A 16,309-nucleotide genomic window follows, 5' to 3' on the forward strand; every position below is an offset into this window, starting at 1 on the left:
CCTTAGTTTAGTTAGGTTTAAGTAGTTCTAAGTTCTAGGGGACTTATGACCGCAGTAGTTGAGTCCCATAGTGCTCAGAGCCATTTGAACCATTTTTGAACAGCACGCACAAAGGCATTCAAACAATCATTCTTCCGAGTTCGATTCCTAGCTGGATGGGAGCTTGTCTTCACTCAGGGACGGGGCGTTGTGTTGTCCTCATCCTCATTTCATCATCATCATCGAGATGCAAGTCGCCCAATGTGACGTAACCTCAAAAAACTTGCAACTCGGCGGCCGAACTTACCCAGGTGGGACTCTCGCCTAAATGAATGCTATACGACCGGCCGTCGTGACCCAGCGGTTCTAGGCGCTTCAGTCCGGAACCGCGCGACTGCTACGGTCCCGGTCGCAGTTTCGAATCCTGCCTCGGGCTTGGATGTGTGTGATGTCCTTAGGTTAGCTAGGTTTAAGGAATTCTAAGTTCTAGGGGACTGATGACCTCAGACGTTAAGTCCCACAGTGCTCAGAGCCATTTGGACCAATGCTTACGATAATTTCATTTCACTGGTACAATGGGATGTAGCCTCTACCATGTAAATGGTTCACCACCTGCCCCCACCATCATGAACATTAGCTCCAAATTAAACTTTAGAATGAAAAAAATTTCATTTTAACATTTCATTTTTAAAATGATGAAAGATAAGTGACATTTAGTTTTTGTAAGTGTTTTATTAAACCATGAACTAATGGGCTAATGTGTGGGCTATGTGAGGAAGATATTTGTACATTCGTTTCACAAGCTGTAACCTCCGCCACATTGCGTCACGTTTCTACGCTAGTATTTGGTGGCTTCTGTAATCGGTATTTCTGTCTTATGAAATATGATAACAGTTATGGTCACTTAAAATAACTTAGTTTAATGACTCGAACACAGTCGACCCATTTTATCCCTCAGAAAATTTCGTTTTACCCCTCAGTGGGTAATTACCCCTAGGTAGGGAACCACCGCCATGCAGTCACTTTTGTTGCGAGACGTGCCAGCTCTGCGTACTAAACTTCGCATCTTCCATATCTCCAAACCCACTAAAAATTTACTAATGTACTCTTTCTACTTTGCTGTATACGCACATCAAGTAAAATTTCTTTATTTGCTGTCCTTCTCCGAGTTGCAGTTTTAATGACCAGCAATGTAGATGACCTTGGAGGTGTTTCGGAACTCTCATCTCGACAGATAGAGGAGAATCCTATACGGTGTTCGGCGAAGGAAACGTCTCGAAAATTAAGATCGATGCTTTTCCCATGGGATCCTTTTTCGAATATTAAATCGTGATGATGATGATGATGATGTTTGGTTTGTGGGGCGCTCAACAGCGTGGTTATCAGCGCCCGTACAATTACCCAATCTTTGCTCAGTCCAATTGCGCCACTTTCCTGGATGATGATGAAATTATGAGGACAACACAAACACCCAGTCATCTCGAGGCAGGTGAAAATCCCTGACCCCGCCGGGAATCGAACCCGGGAATATTAAATCATGTTTGAAAACTGCACCCTATTGTCATAAAGCTGCGTTCTACCCTGTCGTATGCCAGTTCCAGAAAACACATTGCTCAATGGAATACATAATTTCAACCTCCTTTCACGTTTCAACTGTGGAGGTGATCGCTCTGAACTGCAGCGCACTATTTATAGGCAATACATATTTCGATTACAGCGCCACTTCTAGTGGCTTTTCTAACTATTTGGAATCTTCTGTATAACATTCGATTTCACCATAAACATACCGTTTGTCGTTTCAAATCAGGGATTCCTTCGCTGGACAACTAGAGGGTGGCTACTGGCTACTCAAACGTAGACAAAAAAATTCCCTGAGAATTCCATGTTGAGGAGGAAGATGGTCTCAAGAAGCCCGTGATAACTTGCCAGCAGAAGGGGGGGGGGGGGGGGGTGAAGGCATCAGCATACCACAATAACGACCCATACCGGCCATAAGAAGTGATTTAACCGCAGTTTTTAAACATCGATAATTTATATAGAATGATACATAATTATCACACTTTTAAATATCAAGTATTTTGAAATTTGTGATTTACAAAACTCAATGAAATTGAATTTCAATACTACGTTAAAAACGCAAAACTCCCTGAGGTTTTATGAAATTCCTGCATTTCCCTGAGGTTTCACTCATGTTTCCAAGTAAAAAAATTCCCTGGAATTTCGGGTTTTCCAGAAGAATCGCCACACCGACATTGCACATTGGATACACCCGCTGGATGATTTGTAGTCTCACAAAGAAAATGTTATTATTGTCCATAATTAGATGAAGAAGTCCATTACACATCGCTTACGCTATGGGCCATTAATCACTCCAAACAGTACAGCTTTAAACACTTAAAGAATAACTACCTGTAGGTAGGTAAGGTGAAATGACCACATAAAACTACACTACTGGCCATTAAAATTGCTACACCACGAAGATGACGTGCTACAGACGCGAAATTTAGCCGACAGGAAGAAGATGCTGTCATAAGCAAATGAATAGCTTTTCAGAGCATTCACACTAGGTTGGCGCCGGTGGCGACACCTACAGCGTGCTGACATAAGGAAAGTTTCCAAACGATTTCTCATACACAAACAGCAGTTGACCGGCGTTGCCTGGTGAAACGTTGTTGTGGTGCATCGTGTAAGGAGGAGAAATCCGTACCATCACGTTTCCGACTTTGATGAAGGTCGGATTGAAGCCTATCGCGATTGCAGTTTATCGTATCGCGACATTGCTGCTCGCGTTGGTCGAAGATCCAATGTCTGTTAGCAGAATATGGAATCGGTGGGTTCAGGAGGGTAATACGAAACTCCGTGCTGGATCCCAACGGCCTCGTATCACTAGCAGTTGAGATGACAGGCATCTTATCGGCATAGCTGTAACGGATCGTGCAGCCACGTCTCGATCCCTGAGTCAACAATGGGAACATTTTCAAGACAACAATCATCTGCACCAACAGTTCGACGACGTTTACAGCAGCGGACTATCAGCTCGGAGACCATGGCTGCTGTTACCCTTGACGCTGCATCACAGACAGGAGCGCCTGCGATGGTGTACTCAACGACGAACCTGGGTGCACGAATGGCAAAACGTCATTTCTCGGATGAATCACGTTCTGTTTACAGCCATATGATGGTCGCATCCGTGTTTGGCGACATCGCGGTGAACGCACATTGGAAGCGTTTATTCGTCATCGCCATACTGGCGTATCACCCGGTGTGATGGTATGGGGGGCCATTGGTACACGTCTCGGTCACCTCTTGTTCGCATTGACGGCACTTTGAACAGTGGACGTTACATGTCAGATGTGTTACGACCCGTGGCTCTACTCTTCATTCGATCCCTGCGAAACCCTACATTTCAGCAGGATAATGGACGACCGCATGTTGCAGGTCCCGTGCGGGCCTTTCTGGATACAGAAAATGTTCGAGTGCTGCCCTGGCCAGAACATTCTCCAGATCTCTCACCAACTGAAAACATCTGGTCAATGGTGGCAGAGCAACTGGCTCGTCACAATACGCCAGTCACTACTCTTGACGAACTATGGTATCGTGTTGAAGCTGCATGGGCAGCTGTACCTGTACACGCCATCCAAGCTCTGTTTGACTCAATGCCCAGGCGTATCAAGGCCGTTATTACGGCCAGAGGTGGTTGTTCTGGGTACTGCTTTCTCAGGATCTATGCACCCAAATTGCGTGAAAATGTAATCACATGTCAGTTCTAGTATAATATATTTGTCCAATGAATACCCGTTTATCATCTGCATTTCTTCTTGGGGTAGCAATTTTAATGGCCAGTAATGTTGTTGTAGGAGATGCGTATGTCACTGGAAGGATCATTCAGTGGAAGAGTCGCGAGGAAATGTAATCTGCCCAGAAAGAAGTGGCTCACAAAACACTTGTTCGACCAATAATAGAAAATTGCTGATCATTCTGGGATCCTTACCGGGTTGAAATAATGGAAGTGATTGAAAAGTTCCTACGAAGGGCGACGCGTTTCGTCACGGCACGTCACGTCGGCTAGTCGGCACGAGGGCGTCGAGGTCATTATCAACAAATTCCTGTGCGAGAAGTTACAAGAGAGGCTTTGCTCTTGTCTTTCCCAGAGAGGACTTTCCGAGAAATATTATTTTCTCCCTCATATGTCCCTCAGGCAACGGCCTTGCCGCTGTGGATACAACGGTTCCCGTGAGATCACCGAAGTTAATCGCTGTCTGGCGTGGTCGGCACTTGGATGGCTGACCATGCAGGCCGCCATGCGCTGTTGCCCTTTTTCGGGGTGCACTCAGCCTCGTGATGCCAATTGAGGAGCTACTCGACCGAATAGTAGCGGCTTCGATCAAGAATACCATCATGACGACCAGGACAGCGGTGTGCGGATCCCACGCCTCTCCTATCCGCATCCTCCACTAAAGATGACACGGCGGTCGGATGGTCCAGGTAGGCCACTCGTGGCCTGAAGACGTAGTGCTTTTTACATATGTCCCTCAAAACGTCCACGGCGAGAAAAGGAAATTACGAGCTCAGAGACATAGAAAACTATAGGCCTGTATCTGTGACGTCGGTCTGCTGTAGAATTTTGGAACATGTTTCATGATCGCGTATTATGACATTCCTGGAGACGGAAAATCTCTTCTGTGAGGATCAATATGGGTCCCGAAAACAATCGCGTGAAATCCAACTCGCTATGTTCGTCCACGAGACCCAGAAAGCAGTAGATACAGGCACCCAGGTAGATGCCGTGTTCCTTGACTTCCGGAAGCTGTTCGATACAGTTATGCACTGTCACCTCCAGCTGCGTGTTTGAATTTAAGACTTTCTAGCAAACAGAACACAACGTGTCATTTTCAACGAAGAGAAATCTTCAGGCGTAAAAGTTTCTTCAGGTGTATCCCAAGAGATACTTAAATGACCCGCGCGACCGCTACGGTTGAAGGTTCGAATCCTGCCTCGGGCATGGATCAGTGTGATGTCCTTAGGTTAGTTAGGTTTAAGTAGTTGTAAGTTCTAGGGGACTGATGACCTCAGATGTTGAGTCCCGTAGGGCTCAGAGCCATTTGAACCATTTGAACTTAAATGACCTAGTGGATAACGTCGGAAGTTACACAACGATTTCCGCGGAGTTAGATTATTGTAAGAACTTAGGACATAAAGACCCTTTATTGTATGATTACACAAAAGCAGAACAATCACTGGAAGCTTATGTGTGTCCATCCTTACGATTGGAGGTTTAAGAGACTTCGGCCGTACACTTATGTAATAAAATGGAACACCTGTAGCAGTCCTTATGATATTATTTATTGTATGGCTAACAGTTTCGGTGCTTCAGTGCACAATCTTCAGGTCTTAACTGACGCTGAGGGGGCTAACTCCAATCGTATGCACGATTCATCAGTGGCCAGCATGTATGTTTTGTCTCCGACCATCAACGACCGACTGACTGGAGAAATATTTTGACTATCAGTTGGCAGTTGATGGTTGGAGAGTTGATGGTTGTTACAGGTAGTCTGCGAAAACCAGTTCATTGATGCTGGCCACTGATGAATCAGTTCATTGATGCTGGCCACTGATGAATCAGTTCATTGATGCTGGCCACTGATGAATCGTGTATACGATTGGAGTTACCCAGTCAGCGTCAGTTAAGGCTTGAGGATAGCGCACTGAAGCACCGAAACTGGTAGCCATATAATAAATAATATCATAGGGACGGCTATATGTGTTCCATTTTATTACATCACTGCAAGCAGTTACATCCATAAAATACCTTGGAGTAAGCGTACAGGGCGATTTGAAATGGCACTACCAGATAACACTAAATGCGTATACGGCAAATGCCAGATTAAAATTCACTGGAAGAATCACCAGAATCTGCAGTCCAGCCAGCCGGCCGTTGTGGCCGAGCGGTTCTAGGCGCTTCAGTCTGGAACCGCGCGATCGCTACGGTTGCAGTTTCGAATCCTGCCTTGGGCATGGATGTGTGTGATGTCCTTAGGTTAGTTAGGTTTAAGTAGTTCTAAGTTCTAGGGGACTGATGACCTCAGATGTTGAGTCCCATAGTGCTCAGAGTCATTTGAACGATTTTTTTGCAGTCCAGCCACAGAGGGGGTATCTTACAAAACGGTCGTTAGCGCAATATGGTACTTGAATAGTGTTCGTCAGTATGGGGTCCGTACCACATAGAAATTACTGTTTGAGAAAATAGAGAAGATGCACAGAAGAGCAGCGCATTTCTAAAGGCTCATTTACAAAGTGGGATAACTGACGGAGGTGCATGGCCAACTCCAAGGCAGACGCTGCAAGAGAGGCGCTCTGCATCACGGTGTGGTTTAATGTCACAATTCCGGGAACATACGTCAAGTAGTGACTCGATTCCTCCTAGATTATCTCAATAGGATACCATGAAGGTTAAATCAGAGAGATTCGATCTCACACAGTGGCCTCCAGCGATCAGCTCGCGACTGAAACGGAAAAGGGGAGAAGTGACAGTGGTACATAAAGTACCCTCCTCCACACACCTTGAGGTGGCTTGCGGAGTATAGTAGTAGGCGTAGATGTACAGAGCGTAAAGCCGTCCACTCACGGGACGTGAAAATGCATGTTGACGACGAGCTGGTGACGTCACACTACACTGCGGAGCATGAAACAAGAATCTGGCATGTAAGATTAAGACTTTTATCCACGTTGGGAGGAATGTGGCCAGTGAGATGCGACATCGTTTTATGCCATCAGCAGAACATACGAGCCCTCATATTCTATGGTGTTAAACAACGTATTTGGTGGGTTTTCTTTCTCACAGAGCACGTGGTGCAGCATCAGCAAATTGAGGATCTCTCGGAAACGTGTCGTTTTAGCTACGATTCGTTATAATAAAGTGACAGGAAATTACTCATCGGTAGGTAACGGCTTCCTGTATTGATGTTTTTTAGTGTTACAACTTGTGTGCTACGAAGGTATACAGTTTCAATGCTACGGTGTAAAAATGGGAACTAACCCTAAATAATGGAAAATGTGAGGTTATCCACACGATTGCTGAAAGCAATCCGTTAAACTTCGGTTACATCATAAATCAGTGAAATCTAAAGGCCGTAAATTCAACTAAATACCTAGGAATTACAATTAGGAACAACCTAAATTGCAAAGAACACAAAGAAAACGTGGGGAAGGCGAACCAAAGACTGCGTTTCATTGGCAGAATACTTAGAAGATGCAACAGACCTACTACAGAGATTCCCTATACCACGTTCGCCCGTTCCCTTTTGGAGTACTGCTGCGCGGTGTGGGATTCTTACCAGATAGGATTAACGGAGTACATCAAGAAAGTTCAAAGAAGAGCAACACACTTTGTATGATCGAGAAATAGGAGAGGGGGTGTCACTGAAATGATACAGGATTTGGGGTGGACAGCGTTAAAACAACGGCGTTTTTCGTTGCAGCGTAAATCTTCTCACGAAATTTCAGTCACCAACTTTCTCCTCCGAATGCGAAAATATTTTGTTGACGCCGGCCTACACAAGGAGAAACGTTCATCATAATAAAATAAGGGAAATAATAGCTCGCTCGGAAAGATACAGGTCTCCTTTTTTTCCGCGCGCTGTTCGAGAGTGGAATAACAGAGGATTATTGTGAAGGTGCAGATTACCCATGTAGATACGACACGCAATTCGCCGTAGCGGCGTCAACTCGAAAGACTTGCACCACGAACGGGAGGCCCTAGCCACACGACACTTCCATTTACTCATGTAGATGTAGGTGTAGATGTATCAAAAGCGCTTTTTTTGGTACAATGTGCATATTAAATAACAAATAATTACATTTGTAGGTACAGTGTAACGTCGTATTGGGAGACTAAACACCTGTGTCGGAACTTTACCCTACTTGATAGCGCCGTGAGCTTTAACGATATATCTGGAGATTCCAGCCCACCTCCTTCCAAAAGAAAATTTTTTTCACCTTTTGTTTTCTAGAAGATTCTGGGTGTTTCTTCTTCATAATGGAAGTATTATTTAAAAATCGATTTTATTTTTTTGTGAATAACGTATCTGCTGCAATTACTGCTGCAAAGGCCAACGACTGGAATGTTTCCCCAGTGGCACAGAGGGCGCGTCGTGTGCCGACAGCCCATCTCTCGTGAGGTTTGATGTCCCGCCAGCGTCCACGTCAACGTTAGCTGCCTCGACCCGTGGGTGGACGGTCTTACGCACAGCGTTTCTTCCAACGCGTCATTCGTGAAAGGATTAGGGGAAACAGTGGTGCCACATGCACCCTACGCGACACATCACATCTTATGCCGCCTCAACTCTATACAACATCGGGGGTTACGTCTTGCGATCGGAGCGTTCTATACTAGTCCCGTCGAGAGTCTTCATGCTGAAGCCGGTGAATTGCCACTAACCTACCGGCGCGATATACTGCTTTGTCGATATGCCTGTCGGCTATTTTCAATGCCCGACCACCCGTCCTAAGAGTTCCTTTTTTGATGACTCTCGACTGTCAATACGGGTTGTATGTATCTGCCCTGCTACCCCCTGGAGTTTGCTTTCGTCGCCTCCTTCAGCACCTTGATTTTTCACTCCCTGCAACCTTTAGAGTGGGTGAGAGCCAAACGCTCAGGTTCGCGTTCACCTTGACCTCAGCTCGCTCCCAAAGGAGGTTACCCCAGCTTCGGTATACCGCTCGCGGTTTGTCAAACTTCGTTCGAAGTTCATTAATACGGTCTTCATTTATACAGATGGCTCTAAGACCAAAGACGGTGTCGGGTGTTCTTTTATTGTCGGGGCACACAGTTTCAAATACCGGCTCCATGGCCATCGTTCGGTCTTCACAGCTGAGCTATTTGTCCTCTATCAGGCTGTTCTTTACATCCGCCGCCACCGACATTCTGCTTATGTCATCTGCTCTGATTCCCTGAGCGCCATCCAGAGCCTCAGTGCTCCGTATCCAGTTCACCCTTTCGTGCACCGGATCCAACGCTCTCTGCAGCAGCTAGCGGACGACGGTTCTCCGGTTACCTTTATGTGGGTTCCTGGCCATGTCGGTATCCCTGGGAACGAAGCTGCAGATGCCGCGGCCAAAGCTTCGGTCCTACAGCCTCGAACAGCTTCTTGTTGTGTGCCTTCATCTGATTTTAGCAGGGTCATTTGTCAGCGCATTTTATCGCTGTGAACGGCCGATTGGTCTACACTTAATGAAAACAAGCTTCGGGCCTTAAAACCTCTCCCCACGGCTTGGACGACCTCTTCCCGCCCTTCTCGGCGGGAGGAGGTCGTTTTGGCCCGGTTACGGATTGGACACTGCCGGTTCAGCCACCGCCATCTGCTGACGGCTGCGCCGGCGCCGTTCTGCCCACGTGGGCAATTGCTGACGGTACGCCACATTTTAACGTCCTGTCCGAATTTTAATACACTGCGCGTTGATCTTGGCCTGCCATGTACTCTGGATGCCATTTTAGCGGATGACCCAGGAGCAGCTGCTCGCGTTCTACGTTTTATCCACTTGACAAACCTGTCGAAAGACATTTGATTATGCTGTTTTCTTTTAATCCCCTGCCTGTTAATGTGCCTTTTATAGTGTTGTCCTTTTTAGTTGCTGTTTTAACCTTGTGCCTCGCAGTGCATTCATAACTTAGTCTGGGCGCTAATGACTACTGTAGTTGTGCGCCCTAAAACCACAAAAAAAATCTTACTAGTAGGGAAACACGGTGCAGGGTACTCACGATATCCAGGAGTAGATACCGGAGACGGTGAGCTCGCCCTTTTCGCGCAGGGCTTGCTCGATGAGCTCCGTGTAGGTGAAGGGCGGCTTCCGAGGTCCAGTCGGCGTCTTCGGGGAAGCCACGGCCGGCGGCGGACCCGGCTTGCGAGCTTCCACAGGTCGCCCTGCAACACCAACAACGCTTATCAAAATAAATTCCATTCGGGACAATAATCTTTCATCACGTGCAAAGCACTGCATGTTTAAAAAAATCACATGGTAGCCATAGTGACTGTCCTTGGCATAACAGAGACAGTGAAATTGTAAGTAGGCTGTTGGTAACGTCACCTAGCGCTCTGTATGAAAATCACTGGCTGTGCTGTGTGCAGTCTGTGGCTGGTGGGCATTGTTGAAATAGTCGCCATTGTAGTGTTGGGCAGTTGGCTGTTTGCAGCGCGTAGCGTTGCGCAGTTGGAGGTAAGCCGCCAGAAGTGGTGGATGTGGGGAGAGAGATGGCAGAAATTTAAGAGCGGACGATCTGGACGTGTGTCCGCCAGAAAGAGTAAATTTGTAATACTGGATGTCATGAACTGATACATACAGGGTGTCCCAGCTATCTTGTCCACCCAAAATATCTCTGGAACAATAACAGCTATTGGAAAACGACTTTCACCGGTATCAATGTAGGGCTGGGGCCCATGAAAGTACGTATTTGGAAACATTCTAAAACGAAATAATATGTGTTTTTTAACACAAAATTATGTTTTTTTAAATGGACCTCCTATATTTTTTCTGCAGAAATCCATAGCATGACAAAGCACATACACAATGGCGTTGATTGCATCGTAATATTCCCATTACATCCCGAGATATTAAGACCCGAAGTTGACGCTTGAAACACCCGACATGCGCTTCTAGCGCACGTCCTGAGGCTCAGGCGTGAACCCCATGCTGCCCGTAATCGCGATGTGATTGACATACGTAATCACACTTCCATACTTATCAAGAGGTACGAAACGAATAATACAGTCTTCTGCCATCCTCCATTAACGTCGTACATTCCAGCAGGTATTTATCCCATAGGCTAGGGGTGATGCGGTTCTGTAACATATCTGTGTACCGCAACGTTAGTCACAAAGTAACGGATTAACGATAAGCGAAGATAACTGCGCGACCGCGACGGTCGCAGGTCCGAATCCTGCCTCGGGCATGGATGTGTGTGATGTCCTTAGGTTAGTTAGGTTTACGTAGTTCTAAGTTCTAGGGGTCTGATGACCTCAGATGTTAAGTCCCATTGTGCTCAGAGCCATTTGAACCATTTACTGTCAGAATAGAGAATCCGCTACTGTAGCTTTACGATCCTATCGCCATAAGAAGGGTAGTCGAACGGGTAAGTGTCCTGTGAGAAGTGTCGTTGTGAAGAAAATGATTACGAAGTTTGAAGCTCCCGTAATGCGTGAGCAAACATTAGTGCTACTGCTGCTCGGACAGTTTTGCGAAGAAATGGAAATTTTATAGAGGGTTCATTCCGCCTGGTGTAGTCAACGTTCGTGAAGTTGCACGCACTACTGTTTGGAGAGCACTAAGGCGAACCCACCAATGCTATCCAGTACAACGTCCAGCATCATCAAGAACTGTTAGCCACCTATTTTGCGACGGGAAGAGTATTTACAGTGTAGGCACTCAAAAATGGTGGAAGATGGCGATTGGTTGTCTAATGTGTTGTGGACCGACTAAACCCATTTCACACTCCCAGGGTCTGTCACCACAGACAACTGCAGAATCTGGACTAACGAAAATCCGAAAATCGTCGTGGAAACCCCATTCCATAACGACACAGTCATGATGGTTGGATTTATGACATCAAGCATGATCGGACTCTTTTTTTCTTCGAGGAAATGCGGGGTGCTGCTTTTCAGACTACCAGCGTGATGTAAAGAGAGACTACATAGAAAGTGGATGACTGAAAAGGAGTGATTTGGAGTGATGAATCTCGTTATACTCTATGGCAATCCGATGGAAGGGTTTCGATTTGCCGAATGCCCGGAGGACGTTACCTTCCGTGATGTGCAGTGCCAACAGTGAAGTAGGAAAGAAGTGGTGTTACAGTATGGGATGTGTTTTTCGTGGTTAGGATGAGGTCCCTTTGTTGCGCTTAAGAAGACGCTGAACGCTAAATACAGAAGGATACGAACACATTTCCAGCATTGTGTACTGCTTCCAGTAGAACAACAGTTCGGAACGATGGTTGTTATCAGCATGACAATGCACTCTGTCTTGAAGCAGCATATTTGAGACAATGGTTTATGGGCAAAAAATTCTTGGAATGGACTGGCCCGCTCAGAGGCTGACCTGAAGCCAATGGAATACATTTGGAATGATTTAGAATATCGAATTAGCTCCAGATCCCAGCTTCCAACCTGAGTGCCTTCTTCAGTTTCTTCGGCTCTTCCGGAAGAATGGACTACCATTCCTCTACAGACATTCAGACATGTAATTTTAACCAACATGGTCGGGGGGTAACAGCGGTCTGTTATGGTTGATGATCAACTAGAAAAATTCTCTGCCAGCCCTTGTGGCTGAGCGGTTCTAGGCGCTTCAGTCCGGAACCGCGCTGCTGCAACGGTCGCAGGTTCGAATCCTGCCTCGGGTATGGATGTGTGTGATGCCCTTAGGTTAGTAAGGTATAAGTAGTTCTAAGTCTAGGGGGCTAATGACCTCAGATGTTAAGTCCCATAGTGTTCAGAGCCATTTGAACCAAAAATTCCCTAATTGATCATTCAGACACGTCACTCAAAGAATTCCCAGCAGAATTCAAGCAGTCATAAATTTCAATTATGAACACACAGTAGTATCCCAGAGATAACCCGACCGGTTCTTTTTTTTTTTTTTTAATGGTTCAAATGGCTCTGAGCACTATGGGACTTAACATCTATGGTCATAAGTCCCCTAGAACTTAGAACTACTTAAACCTAACTAACCTAAGGACAGCACACAACACCCAGCCATCACGAGGCACAGAAAATCCCTGACCCCGCCGGGAATCGAACCCGGGCGTGGGAAGCGAGAACGCTACCGCACGACCACGAGATGCGGGCAACCCGACCGGTTAGCCGTGCGGTCTAACGCACTGCTTTCCGGGCAGAAAGGCGTGCCGGTCCCCGGCACGAATCCGCCCGACACAATAGTGTCGAGGTCCGGTGTGCCGGCCAGTCTGTGGATGGTTTTTAAGGCGGTTATCCATCTGCCTCGGCGAATGCGGGCTGGTTCCCCTTTTTCTGCCTGAATTACACTATGTCGGCGATTGCTGCAGAAACAAGAGGTAATTTAGGCTAGGTAATCGTCTGCCCACTATTGGTACGAGGTGGGATGATTTTGTTGCACGGCTGAACGCTAGTGTGTCGGGCATGGATGTGTGTGATGTCCTTTGGTTAGTTAGGTTTAAGTAGTCCTAAGTCTAAGGGACTGATGACCTGCCCAGAGCCATCTGAACGCTAGCGGGCCCAGAGCACAGGGCGCGCCGTGGCCAGCTCAGTTAGTCCACCGTCTCCGGCCAGCCAAGAGCAGAGATGAGCAGCATCACCGAAAACGAGATATCCTGTTATGGGAAATTTGGACGACGCGTCGATCGCTTAAGAGGGCCGGCTGTGCTCCCAGAAATGGGCTTTCAGACAAACTGGGAGATGGCTTCTTACAGCTCTATGAGAGTCTATAACAAATCACATAAAGCACTAAAGCAAACCTGAATACATCGGCGATCTCAGACAAATGAGACGCATACAGTGACACTACAATATTTCAATATCTTTAAAATTACATATGTTAATATTTCAGAGTGAATAAACATTTACATAGTGAGCCTCTGAATTAACAACTTTTATTTGCTTCATGCGATTTCAACAAGCGATATCGCAGATGACAGCTTTGCACTATAGGTACCACCTCCGGAAGTATCTTTATCTATTTTATTGATTGGTTTACGACGTCTTTTACGTGTTTCATTATGCAAATTTTGGCCAGAACATCATATCCGCCACAATATTACACAGCAAATGGGTGCAGCATGAATAGCTCACATTTTGTCACACTTTTGTATTTATTTAATGAACAGTTTACTATTTTGCCACTAAATTTATTGAAAAGTTGACTGCAAACCAGTGTTTAGCTAGGAAGAAATGATAATTAATCGAAACCCTCAGCTACCAGCAGGTGTTGTTGATATACCTCAATGGAGACAGCTGAAAATGTGTGCCCCGACCGGGACTCGAACCCGGGATCTCCTGCTTACATGGCAGACGCTCTTATCTATCGTAGCCATCGAGGGCACAGAAGATAGCGCGACTGCAGGGACTTATCCCTTGCACGCTTCCCGTGAGACCCACGTTCCCAACTGTCCACAACCTACATTCGTAATGTTTCTAAAGGATATTTGCCCATTCACTCATTACTTGCGCCAACTAAGGTGACGATTCCCGTTAAGAGTTCGGGCAAAGTGTGCCATTCGCACAGAAGGTCAATGGCCGGTCGGGGCACACATTTTCAGCTGTCCCCATTGAGGTATATCAGCAACACCTGGCCGGCCCGTGTGGCCGAGCGGTTCTACGCGCTTGTCTGGAACCGCGCGACCGCTACGGTCGCAGGTTCGAATCCTGCCTCGGGCTTGGATGTGTGTGATGTCCTTAGATCAGTTAGGTTTAAGCAGTTCTAAGTTCTAGGGGACTGATGACCTCAGAAGTTAAGTCCCATAGTGCTCAGAGCCATTTGAACCAGCAACACCTGTTAGCAGCTGAGGCTTTCGATTAATTATCATTTCTTTCTAGAGAAGCTGCATGGTCATCATTGGTATCTGTTCTTTCGGAACAGTTACTATCTTCATATCTTTTAGCTAGGACATTGGCTCCCAACCTGGGGTTAATTGCCGACATTTAGAGGGATAATAATAATAATAATAATAAAACGGTTCAATTGCGTTTCGACTACGAAACTAAATTATTTTTTGTGGATCATTATTATTATCGCCACTGCCTAAGACTGTAGTTATAAGTAACTGCGTTTTTTTCAGTTGTTGGAATTAATGCGCGACACTAGGTCGTGAAGGTCAAACCTTGTGAAACGAATATATGAATAATATATGAATGAGAATACAGTCCACTATCCAGACACATATTTCGTACCATGCATCTATGACAGCAAAACAGCTCTATACATCACAAATGCTTAAACATCCCATGAAAATCCTTTCCCCAAGTTGTAGGTAGTTCATACAGTGAACCAGAAACTGCATTATAACTCTCACTTCGCAACAATCAATTAACTGATAGCACAACAGGACAGTAACTACATAATGGTACTACACTGCTTTAGGGCCTGTACGGTATTATTATTGTTAATGGCAGTGGTCACGCACAAAGCGTTGGCAGCTTGAAGTCTTCAAATTTCTGCCACTTCTGAAGTAAGAAGTTCGGCAATCAGTTGATTGACAAACAGTAAGTATAGTGCATACATATCTATTTAGTTGATTTTACTTTAAATGCGAACATTTTAGGTTAGGATTTACTGTGACTGTAATTGATAACATCAAGTTTACTGTTACCAGTCACTGTTTATTTATAACCACAATGCGTTTATAAGCTTCAAATCTCCATCATCGGGTGGATCACATATGTCATACTAACACATGCAGATCCACCTGATAGAGGTTTACCTTCGAAACGCATTGGATATAAATAAACAGCGACTGATAACAGGAAACTTGTTAGTTGATTTTAAATTGTGATGCAAGGTGTGGGTAAAGTAAGTTCGCTATGGAGGGCAATGGTGCATAGGAAGCATGTTATGTAACAAGTGTCTACCCTCACTGCAGAAGGTTAGTTTTGTTCTGTGAGGAGGAATTGTAGGTAGCACTTGTGATGCACTGATAATTCTTTCATCACCTATAACAAAAAGTTTATTAGAAACAAGCAGTATAAATTGTCTCATTGGTTCGTGCTAAAATGAAAAATATCACTATCTTTCGCCATTTAAAAATGTTTAGTTAGGCATTTACGATGATGAATATGGGGATATGGAGGGGGGGAAGGGGTATTGTGTATTGAACCGGGGAACTAGAAACAACGGAGAGGCTTCGTCCCGTCGTAGCCCACAGTGGTCCACAACCCCACAACAGAGGCCACAACAGTCCACCCACTCCACCGCCGCCCCACACCGAACACAGTCTCATACCAGACGAGTGTAACCCCAAATGTTTGCGTGGTAGAGTGTAGCCATGTATGGAAGTGAAACATGGACGATAAATAGTTTGGACAAGAAGAGAATAGAAGCTTTCGAAATATGGTGCTACAGAAGAATGCTGAAGATTAGGTGGGTAGATCACGTAACTAATGAGGAGGTATTGAATAGAATTAGGGAGAAGAGAAATTTGTGGCACAACTTGACTAGAAGAAGGGATCGGTTGGTAGGACATGTTCTGAGGCATCAAGGGATCACCAATTTAGTATTGGAGGGCAGCGTGGAGGGTAAAAATCGTAGAGGGAGACCAAGAGATGAATACATTAAGCAGATTCAGAAGGATGTAGGTTGCAGTAGTTACTGGGAG

At 45.7% G+C, this 16,309-nt stretch overlaps 1 protein-coding gene across 1 annotated transcript in view; it reads right to left on the bottom strand.

Annotated features, from left to right (window-relative positions):
* The window catches only part of LOC126094909 (forkhead box protein K1-like), a 275,401-nt gene that overhangs the window by 93,815 nt on the left and 165,277 nt on the right, over positions 1–16,309 (bottom strand). Inside the window, exon 2 of the mRNA XM_049909548.1 lies at positions 9,737–9,899. Coding sequence (XP_049765505.1) covers positions 9,737–9,899 — 163 coding nt within the window. The remainder of the gene's footprint in view (positions 1–9,736; positions 9,900–16,309) is intronic.

This window comes from Schistocerca cancellata, chromosome 8 (assembly GCF_023864275.1).
Source record: "Schistocerca cancellata isolate TAMUIC-IGC-003103 chromosome 8, iqSchCanc2.1, whole genome shotgun sequence".
NCBI lineage: Eukaryota > Metazoa > Arthropoda > Insecta > Orthoptera > Acrididae > Schistocerca > Schistocerca cancellata.